This window comes from Labrus mixtus, chromosome 22 (assembly GCF_963584025.1).
Source record: "Labrus mixtus chromosome 22, fLabMix1.1, whole genome shotgun sequence".
In the NCBI taxonomy this organism is placed as follows: Eukaryota; Metazoa; Chordata; class Actinopteri; order Labriformes; family Labridae; genus Labrus; species Labrus mixtus.
In genome coordinates this window covers 16,037,690-16,048,630 of record NC_083633.1, presented here as the reverse complement: position 1 = coordinate 16,048,630, position 10,941 = coordinate 16,037,690, and the positions used below count along the sequence as shown (strand labels likewise).

The window sequence follows — 10,941 nt, the reverse complement described above, 5'->3', positions numbered from 1 at the left end:
AAGGTGCTATATAAATAAAGTTATTATTATTATTATTATTATTATAATACATAAAGCATGATTATTTTATTAAGCATGATAGTTTTGGAGTGTACAAAAATAAGCTCAATCAAAACTGAAACATTATCCAAAAACATCTTTTGTATTACTTCAACATGTTGTAATGGAGCATCTCTATTTAGTTATATAGCTGGATTAGTTAATTAAACATAACCTGTGTCTCTTCCTCAGTTTTTACTAACGCACCCTAATGTATCACAAAAACAGGAGTCAAAGCAACATAAGGGGATTCCTATTATTTAGATTAATTCTGTTTAAGATACAGAAGCTTTAAAGCTGTTCCATGATCTAAAAATCAAGTATTCCACAATGTAATTCAAGCTAGTGTGAAAACCCTTATTTTAAAAAAAACCACACACTTCCTATCTTGTAACAGTCAAAACTTTACAGCTTCATGCAAAACTGGGGAGAGGCGCGGCTGTGTGACGTCACGTGCCTTGAAAACTTGCTCTTGATACTTAATGCTGAGGCCCCTGAGGCTCCCACTGTGAGGTCTGGGGCCCTGCAAGCATCTTGTAGGGATCGGCAGTGAAGTAAGAAGTAGTTTGAACCGTCGTACATTTCTAAATGTATATCAAGAGTACAAGGTTGAGATTAAACACGTGTAACATTTCTTGTCGTTGATAGCATGCTTATAAACCAGCACACAATCTGGGGCCCCTTGGGTAGTCCGTGGTAATACAGTGTTTATCAAACTTCGAAAATATTCACGTGAGGTGAAAGAGTTCTAAAATGAAGAGGTTCATTGTGGCAGAGGTCATTGATGTTAAACCATAATGGTAGTAATTCATTAAAGTGCAAGCTTATCTGTAAACTACAGTGGAGATGCTTGTTAAGCTTGTTTACTCATATATATGTAAAGGAAGAGATAATTGGGGTATGTGGGAGAATATTCAACATCTTTAAAAAATAACAGGGTTTTTTTTTAACCCCTAACCTTAACCCTTTTTAGAAAATAGGACATCAAACCTGGTACCTGTTTCTTGTTATGTACCTCTTCAACCACATAATAGTCTTAATATACTCATGTGGAAGCCATAAACTAATTCTGTAATATGAATAGAGATGTATTTGTTGCAGGGCTGTATAATTCACTTTCAGGTGCACAGCGTCTATTGCTATTTTGGCTTTACCAGAAAAAAAATCCCCTTCAATAGAAACTCAAAGCAGTTTATGAAGACATTTTAAAGGGCCAGCAACACCATAGACCGTATATACAGTCTGTGTATTCGACGTAGAACATTTACCCTTGCTTTAAAGTGAACCCTATTTGTCAAGGCATTTTATTGGAAGGACGGAGAAAAAAAACGTAATGGGAGAAATACATGTCTTATGCAGAGCATTAGCAGAACTCTTAAGCTTATCAAAGAAGAGCTTAAAGTCAAGAGCATAACATGAGCTGCACAGTTTATAACCACAATAAAGGAAACAAGCAGACGGACCTCAGTTTCACCCGAAACCATCGTTTTATTTGGCTAATGTTAACTCGACGTAAATTTGGTCCCTAGCAGTGGAGGATTTTTTTTAACAGTAACGTAAATGTAAAAATATAAGTAATGTAAAAAAGATCAAATAGTAAAGGGAATTTGGTATAGATCACAGAATAAAAGGACTATGACTTAAATACATTACTATGCTTGTAGTAACCAGCACCAGGTCCAGGAGGGGACAGGGTGGTGTTGGGGGTGGAGTGTCCAACCTTTAAGGTAGGACACAGTGATACGCAGTGACTTGTTTTAATGACAAGGTAACAGCAAGACCATAAAGGTCATTGACCTTTTGGAAAATTGACCAGGGATTAGTCTTAACTCCAGACAGATTAGACTCATCAAAGGCTTCAGGGCCCCTTACCACAGAGAAGTATCAAGAAATCATAATAAAATATAATCCCCAATTCCATTAAATGAATCATGTTAATAAGGCTGGCTAACAGTATGATCTCTTACCCTAACCATGATCACAACAGTGAACATGAACTATTACCCTCAAACCTCAGATGCACAGTCCCATGTTTTAATAAGGTCAGACTCTTTTCTTACACCAGTCAATCCTAATATAAATATGGAGCTTAATCCCAGATCAAAGTACATCGAAGGTCACTGAATATGTGTTTGGTGTTTAAAATGTTGTGTCAAATGTTTGTATCTTTGGATCTTGTCTTTAATTTTCACGTTGCAAATGGAGCAAGATGAATTTCAGACTTTGACAATAAATGTAAAAGTTATGAAATAAATAAAGCAAATGCAAGTTTGTTTTCTGATCAACAATGTAACTTTTTGCAGATGGATTTCTTCATCAGATTAGGGCTGAATGATATAGTCTAAGCATCAGCAGCTTGATTTGATCTCGTTGTTGTTGTTGTTTCATCCAACGCTCCTTTGTCTTCGAGTAAATAAAGTCCTTCATATGAGAATCTCCACCTCAGTTTGCCTTGATTAATGGTTGAGATTAATGGTTGAGAAAATCTAATCACCCCCCCTCCCCGTCTTTAGTAACATCGTTATTATCACCTAAATGATAAAATTATGTTCAAAGGATTCTAAAAGCTTAAAGTGCTTTTATTTTGAAATACCACAATGTATACTGCAAAGTACTTCAATAAACTCTGATACTGTTCAGCCCTCCTTCAGTGTATCAAAAATGTATGTTACTCATCATCAATGTTTCAGAAGTTGCAGAAAATAAACAGCTTGAAGCTTTGAGGGCACACATTCCCAACACATGTCATTACTTAAGATTTTAATGTGCAATAAATATAGTCCAACTCAAACATGGGATAGCCTTTGATATCAAAGCAAAAATAAAGAAATAAAGTGCAATCAGCAGCCATTACAATCTTATTAATGACCCCCCCCAATCCCCACCCCATACATACTGATTAGCACTATAAAAAAAACACTATTAAATTCTAAATATATTTATTTCTTCCAATACGTCCTATCTGTAAACTATATCTTTACACCTTTTGCATTAGTCTTATGTCAACTCTCTTCCCTCTAAATAACGTATTTCAGATTTCATTCTTTCTAGCACCTGTGTGGGTCAAGTTAAAGTTTAAGGACTCATTCATCATGCATAGTTCAGGTTCTTAAAATCCTCCTTCTTGTGAGATTCAAATGTCATTCATGTATATAACAGAGAACATTCTTCATTTGTGTAGTTGCAGTACTCCCGCTCCCTCTCCCCTTTCTGATTTCAATCCTAAAGTGCGGGGGCCTTTTTTAAAATCATTTATAGGGGGCTTTAAGCTGGGGAAGTTTGACCTTCAGCCCCTTCAACATCATTTCCACATTTTGAGTTACTCATTCATACAAAGAGCCACACACTCCACCCTTTAAACCTTCCAAATTTACGACCACGACGTTGATTTCCCTCCTGTCCAGCAGTGACGTTTGTTTGCCCCTCTTGTGCCCTCGGTCATGAAAAGTAGAGTCCTCAAAATAGTCAGGCTAAAAAAAAAAAAAGAAGTCTGTGCTCTTTTTGTATCCACTGTGGCCCCACAGTTGGACCCTGTAAAAATGCTCAGGAAGTCTTTAAGAGTCAGCGGTATCACCTCACTTCCAGGTTGCAGCAGCGGGCCGAACGCCGGCGCTGCCCTTGGTGCCCTTAGACCCGAGGGATTGACCTGAGCGGCTCCGCAGCTCGCGCTCCGCATTCTCGCTCTGCGCCTGCTCCTCGTCGTACCTGCAGGAATCACAGACGGGGGAATCAGGTTTAGAGGGAAAGACATGTGTGGGGGGATTCCTCCTCACTCACCCCCCCCCCCCCCCCCCCCCTTCTCTTCCAACTGAACTGTGGAGTGTGTAAACAAAGGGCTTTGCTGAAACAGCCCCCCTGCTGAGCCCTTAACCCACTCTGGCCACACTATTCTGTTAAGTCTATTCAGAATGTGATGTCAGTGAGCCCCCTTTCATGCACACTCCCTTCGATAGCTCAGTTGGTAGAGCGGAGGACTGTAGTGGTTACACAAGAAATCCTTAGGTCGCTGGTTCAAATCCGGCTCGAAGGAGAGACATTTTAAACCAGTCAGTCACAATATGCTTTATGATAACAGAGGAGACCCCAGTTATTACCACCCTTCATTTACAAACGTGTGTGTTTGTATCTCACTCACTGAGTAATAGAAACATGTATCTATATATTTGTTTGGTAAGTTCTCCACATATTTCACTTGGACTACTGACCTGGTAAATGATTCATGTAAGGGTCACATACAACAAAGATCACTGAGAAACAGCTGGTCAAAACACTGAGTAAACATCATCCTACCGCTGCACATGTGTGCCCTTCGATAGCTCAGTTGGTAGAGCGGAGGACTGTAGTGGTTACAAGAGACATCCTTAGGTCGCTGGTTCAAATCCGGCTCGAAGGAGGGAATGTTTTAGTCATGCTGCAGGGTTGCGTTTAGACTGGCACTGTCAGTCTCTCCACCGCTTAGGGGATATAAACTCAGCCGAGCATCTGGAGATTTTCAGGAGATTTCCGCAAGTGTGATAGACCAAATCGACTGGCCAGTTTATTTCAACTGTACGCTGAACCATATGGAGCCTACAATACTGCAACACAACACAGTCGGAGCTCTCTCCTTTGAGCAGAAAACTTAAGAATTCCTGTGATCAATTCTGCTTGAGTCTTCCTCCGCTCAACCAACTGAGCAATGGAAGGAGGACAGCTACGGAAGGCTTTAAGATCAGTCAGAATCATATTAGAAAGAGCTCATGGATTCATATAAACCCTGTGTAAGATTTGGATCACAGAATGTGGGCACTCTTTTGATAACTAGTCCTCAAAAGTAGTATGGGAGGTAGAGCCTCAACTGTAGCCCAAACTACTACAAAGTGTTGCAATCCAAATCTCTCCTTCAAGCCAGTTTTTCTCTACAAGTAACATCTACTAGTGACATTCTCTACAGTCCAGCATGGTTAGAACTATGACCCCCCCCAAGACGGGAAAGCAAACTATCACTTGTGACTGATACCACAAGGATCGCTGTGTTTGGCTTTAAGACAATGCAGAGTCTGTGGTGGATTTTTAAAGTCACTCACAGGACTTGATAGTTGCCCAGGGCCTCTCGGGGCGGGCTGCGATTCCAGCGGCAGTCTGGGAGTTCCCCATTGGGTGTGACGATGTTGAGGGTGTCGTTGATGAGGTTGTACTTCAGGATGCGGTCGTTTGCTGTGCTGGAGGTCAGCGAGGGCGAGGCGTTGACCTGAGTCAGACGCAGACAAAGAAAGGGGAAAATTAGCATTTAAAAGAGAACTGTGTACAGCAACATTTCCCTCGTATCTTGTTATGCATTAGGCGTTAACAACAGCTGACCTCACTAGCATAACATTAATGCCGGAATACTTGCAAGAAATATTAAATGGAAAGAGAGCTTTTGTGTCACTGTCGTCACTGAGGAGCGTTAATGCCCTACAACCGATTCTATCACACCCAAAATAGACCGGATTGGTTTCTTTTTGCAGAAATAGTTTAGACCTAGCCTAGAAAACCTTGCTTGTCATGGCACTGATGCAAAAAAATGTGTGCAATAAACTATGACAACCGGTTTTAGAGAAAAACATCTAAAAACAGGAAAAAACTGATGACAGAAAAAAATCACATTCTTAGTTAAAGACTAGTCAGAAAATCCCCTGTAACAGCCCTGTGTTGCTGCGTGGTGTAATAATTAAATGCAGGAATTAGAGACACACCTTCAGCACAGAGCGATACTCAAAGATCAACCTCAAGGGCATTTAAAAGTTGCTAAACACTCGAGGAGTCAGTCTGTGTAAGCAAGCTAAGTATTTTTGGCCCGGCATGATGTAGCTCTTCAGGGATGAGGAAAAGATTACACCACACCGGATCATCGCTAGTCGATTAAATGAGTGTGTAGGGTGTGTTTGCATGTAATAACTCCTGTTAAATTACTCACCTCGATAAGCCACGGCTTAAGCTTGTCATCGATAATGATATCATACCCGTAACATTCAAAACAATGCTTGTCGTTGTTCATCACGGGCTGGAAGAGAGAGAGAGAGAGAGAAGCAGGAATTAGAAGGAGGGATTGACCTACATTAAAGGTGACTAAACAGAGAATTATCAGGTAGGAGAGGTTAAAAAAAAAAAAAATACAACTGTGGAGGTAACTATTACGACACAAAAAGTGGGCAGACCTGAGAGGGGAAGTGAGTCAGATGACTTGGCAGAAAAGGGAAGTGTGCACCGTCTACATCAAGGTGTTTGTGTGTTTTTAAAGACAGGGCCCATACTAATAACACAACCCCCCAAAAAAGGAACAGAGTAAAACATCCTTTTCACCAGCCGTCTCAACACGTGTGGTGGTGTTTATTTGACTGTGGCTGCAGCACGACAGATGTTAGGTTTCAACAAGCAGGGAGGGAATACTGGAAACCTGACTTGACCAATTGTCGTTCCTAAAGCATTCCTGCTGCATGGCTAAAAACTCCCTCCTACGAGATCCGACTGTGTTGTGTTGCAGTATTGTAGGCTCCATATGGTTCAGCGTACAGTTGAAATAAACTGGCCAGTCGATTTGGTCTATCACACTTGCGGAAATCTCCTGAAAATCTCAGGATGTTCGGCTGAGTTTAAATCCGCTAAGCGGTGGAGAGACTGACATTGCCAGTCTAAACGCAACCCTGCAGCATGACTAAAACATTCCCTCCTTCGAGCCGGATTTGAACCAGCGACCTAAGGATGTCTCTTGTAACCACTACAGTCCTCTGCTCTACCAACTGAGCTATCGAAGGGCACACACATGTAGTGGTGGACTGATGTTTACTCAGTGTTTTGACCAGCTGTTTCTCAGTGATTGTTGTAACAAACAATACAACATGATCGTTGTGGGATCATGTTGAATCATTTACCAGGTCAGTAGTCCAAGTGAAATATGTGGAGACAAACTAACAAATATATAGATACATGTTTCTATTACTCAGTGAGGGTCGGACAGTGTGTACACACACGTTTGTATGCAGGGTGGTTGTAGTTGGGGTTTCTACTGCTATCACAGATCATATTGAGACGGCCAAATATCGGTTTAAAAGTCTCTCCTTCGAGCCGGATTTGAACCAGCGACCTAAGGATTCCTGGTGTGACCACTACAGTCCTCCGCTCTACCAACTGAGCTATCGAAGGGGGATGTAGAAGCACTGCTGACAAAGCTACAAAAAAACTGAGAGAAACCGCGATATAAAGGACTGTCTTGATGATCATCGGTGTATTGGGAGCAAAGGAGACCTGTAGTGACATTTCTACAATCACAGTGTGTCATTTATGGAGTAAAAAGAATGTGTCTCCACTTACAGCCACAGCTTTGAGCGACTGCACCACGATCCAGTGGATCTGGTCAAACAGTCGGCTGGTCACCTCCTTCCCTCTGGTGCTCTCTAGGTACAGACGGAGGTTACTGACCGTCCACTTGCCTCCATGGACATGGTTGTAGTCATCCTGCGTTAAAGGTACACAGTCTAAATAGATGTTGGAATATGTACATAGCTTTTGTTTTTTTCTGAACAAGGGCAGCTTTATTTAAAATAAAGCGGTCTGTCAGAAAAAGCTGGCTACCTGTTGAGTAAAAAAACACTTTTTGTTTCTCCTTTTCTACTTACCCCGTGTTTTTGGATGGCCACATTAGTCAGGTGAACAAACATGTTGTCCAGCTCACTGGTGCTGGGTGTGTACTTCACTGTGCAGAACCTACAGAAGCCGAGCTTGTACCTGAGGATAAAAAACACAAAGAGAAGTTCAATCACGGCTGCAGCACACCATTATTGTCATTGCTAATTCAAATACCTGCTATTTTCTCGACTGATACATTAATTATTTTGACTATAAGGTGACATATAAAGTGACAAAAAATCAATTCATCAAGTTTGATTATGTAGTATAAATCAATAATGTAATAGATGTTGTTGAAGCCTTAATGGCTTTATATAATCTTGAATGATGATTTAATGCATTTCCAGGTTTAATCTTTATTGAATGAATAAATGATAACAACACTAAGTACGGGTTTGCAAACAGGCTATTACCTAATCTTGCTAGTTATTGATCATGACTACATACATGGTTGTATCCTGTATATAAAAAAAACGTTAAATCCAGGGCTTACATGTAGCATTTCAGAGGCCGATATGTGGTCACCAGAACATAGAGTCGCAGGTCAAACTTCTTCCCTCCTATCAGCAGAGGGTTGTCGATGTACAGGGAGATGACATAGGCCTCTTTGCCACTAGCTGCTGCTACAAAGCTGGAGAAAGAAGAAGAAAAAAATAATCAGCTTTTAAAGGTTTTGGGATGTTAAACCGGAAATCAAAGACTTAAGATTTAACAGGATTTCATGTGAAGTACATTTAAAATGTTTCACTCCTTTCTCAGATATTTACAGTTGGCGGTAAACTCAAATAAAGATTTCCATACTAATCGAGTTGAGAACAGGACAGCAGCAGCTGCTTTTGCTTAGATTAGCTTGGAGAGATAGATGAGATAAGGTGCCTCCGTATTGTAAATGTTATGTTAACGTCTCTAATTACTCACGTGGAGGTGCGGCTGTCTCTGGACCACTTTTTGATCTGGGACAGTTTGTTGATGAGGAAGATGCCTTTGCCCTGAGCCTTCCCGCAGGGCTTCATGATCCATGTGCTGGACGGGTTTTTGCGGAACTCCTCCACAAAGAGATTATAATCGGCCGGGAGCATGAACGTCACAGGGACAAAATCTGCAGAGCAAAAGGAGAAAATATGACGATTTATTTTTAGGACAGCCTGTCTCGCCATTGTTTCTGTTGGGGGTGGGGGGGGGGGGGGGAGAAACCACGTTCATTCTCAAACAGATACCTAAATAAATGTATTTCCCGTTCTCGTCCTTCTCTGCCAGCGGACTGCTTTCCTTTTCTAGCTCCTTGCGATAGCGTTTGATGTTCTTGATCATCAGGTCCTTCCTGGTCAGCTCGTAGTGGTTGGGGAAGTGATTCACCATCTGGTCATCTGACAGGCGGTAGCCGGTGTCCACGCTGAAGACATTTCTGATGGTCTGGATGCTCATCCTGCATGTGAGTACAAACAGACCTGGTGATCTAGAGGTTAGCATTGTAATATAATTATTACTAATTAATAGGTATTAATAAGATAAACATACATTGCGTCTTCAATAGTTTAAATTAAAACAGACCAGATTATTCTCTGCATCTATGGATAAATAAGGAAGGGTCTTTCTGTTCATGTTTCACTACATAAATTCCAGGAATTCTCCTCGTCCTCCGAGTTTGAAGTTATCATTGCTATTGACAGACTGAGAGCATGATTGGATCCAGCTGTTGGCTAACAGTTGTTTAGCTTTGGCTTATCTGTGACTGAACTGATTAACCTTTATTGTTGCTAGACAGACACAGAAAGATGTATACTGTGGATCCACTCTAAAAAATGTGTAACTACTCACAAATTGTTCCTTCTGCTTTTGAAATTGTAAACAGACTACGTCTAAGTGTGTACGCGGATGAAAGCAGTTTTTTAAGTATTAAGGATTTTCATCTTTCACTTTTTGTTTATTTTTACCTCTTTATGTCACATGGCCAAGAAGTTTATTTTGTAAAAAAGTAGAGCAAACATCTCGAATAACTAAAGATCACAATACAACCTTAAAAAAAAAAAAAAAAACAGACCAGATTACTTCATTTCTCATGACCCTTTGAAAGGGCACAAATCCCTACGTGCATACTGTATTTTGCACCTGTATATTTGCACACTTGACTGCTTTTTTATAATAATAATTCTTTATTTATCTATCATACTATGCACTGGTAGAGCTAGTGTTTTGTACTGTTATCTATGAGTAACAGCTACTTATGCACATGGACCATTCATACCACTTTTTTTTATCCTGGCTATGTATTGTGGGCTCATTTGGGCTTTTTGTATGGGTGGGATATGTATGTATATATGTGTTGTGTGCTGGAACACCTACATGTCCCTGCTGGGATGAATAAAGTATATCTTATCTTATCTTGTGCAAAACTCATGTAATGATCAATTTGAATGTATTCTTAATAATAATGTAAAACACACTATCAAACACAGTTTAATTACATGTTCACGACAATAATCTGTTTTTACCATAGTAGGGTTTTTATTGCTTGACATATTTAGAGTATTTTAGACATTATTTCATGAGTACTTGAACAATATATTATTAGTGTATCCTCTCCAGTCTTAGTAAGGTGTTTGCATGAAAAGATATCCAAAGATGCAGGTGTAATAAAGACAAGAGCCTACCAGTAGAAATTCCAGTCGTCGCTTTCTGTGACTTGAGTCCATTCCCTCTTCTCGAAGTTGTTGATGAGCACAGATTTCTCAATATCTGTCACCCACTTCACCTTACCGGCCATGGTACGTGCCTCCCACTGGGGTGGAGCACAAAACAAAACAAAAAGTAAACATGCACTAAAAAAAAAAAAAAAAAAGCAGCTTAATATGAATAAAACACATAAGTTAGGACAATGCACAAAAGAAGGGGGGGAATGCATGCAGCCACCATGCACCAAGTCACCTACCTGCAAATCAATGTCAGGAAACAGCCAGTCATCAGCATCAGCTAGCCGGGCTGGCTCAGTTAGCAGGCTGCTGTATCCTCTCCGTACTGCTGCAGAGGCTGGGCGGACATCACCCTGACAGTGATGTAATCTCAGCAAAGAGTCTTCACTTAACAAGAGGACATAGAAAAAAACAGGCAGGACAGCCTGACAGCAGCACCCATAGCTCTGACTAAAAATGTGCTTTCATGTTAGCAGCTACATTTATTGATCCAGGCGTCGTGAAGCTCCACTCAGTGACAACGCCCACGACGGACAAGACTACTCTTCACAGTAAAAGTCTAAGT

At 40.6% G+C, this 10,941-nt stretch overlaps 1 protein-coding gene and 4 non-coding genes across 6 annotated transcripts; 2 read left to right on the top strand and 3 right to left on the bottom strand.

The window, feature by feature from the left end:
• Positions 1-2,786: 2,786 nt before the first annotated feature.
• ttll1 (tubulin tyrosine ligase-like family, member 1) lies at positions 2,787-10,935 on the bottom strand. Of its 2 annotated transcripts, none has more exons than XM_061029415.1 (10): positions 10,612-10,935; positions 10,338-10,465; positions 8,904-9,112; positions 8,605-8,785; positions 8,180-8,317; positions 7,677-7,785; positions 7,372-7,515; positions 5,978-6,064; positions 5,106-5,269; positions 2,787-3,744 (listed from the first exon to the last, which is right to left on the bottom strand). In XM_061029415.1, exons 2-10 carry the CDS (start codon positions 10,448-10,450, stop codon positions 3,615-3,617), a joined length of 1,275 nt encoding a protein of 424 aa, XP_060885398.1. In that variant the 5' UTR covers positions 10,451-10,465; positions 10,612-10,935; the 3' UTR covers positions 2,787-3,614. The 2 variants fall into 2 exon arrangements, with proteins under 2 accessions (XP_060885398.1, XP_060885397.1); XM_061029414.1 differs by having other exon boundaries at positions 10,616-10,934.
• trnay-gua (transfer RNA tyrosine (anticodon GUA)) lies at positions 3,983-4,069 on the top strand. The gene is given in 2 exon segments: positions 3,983-4,019; positions 4,034-4,069. It is a non-coding gene; the product is annotated as a tRNA-Tyr (tRNA).
• trnay-gua (transfer RNA tyrosine (anticodon GUA)) lies at positions 4,346-4,432 on the top strand. The gene is given in 2 exon segments: positions 4,346-4,382; positions 4,397-4,432. It is a non-coding gene; the product is annotated as a tRNA-Tyr (tRNA).
• trnay-gua (transfer RNA tyrosine (anticodon GUA)) lies at positions 6,729-6,815 on the bottom strand. Its single transcript is given in 2 exon segments — positions 6,729-6,764; positions 6,779-6,815. It is a non-coding gene; the product is annotated as a tRNA-Tyr (tRNA).
• On the bottom strand, positions 7,117-7,203 carry trnay-gua (transfer RNA tyrosine (anticodon GUA)). The gene is given in 2 exon segments: positions 7,117-7,152; positions 7,167-7,203. It is a non-coding gene; the product is annotated as a tRNA-Tyr (tRNA).
• Positions 10,936-10,941: the final 6 nt, after the last annotated feature.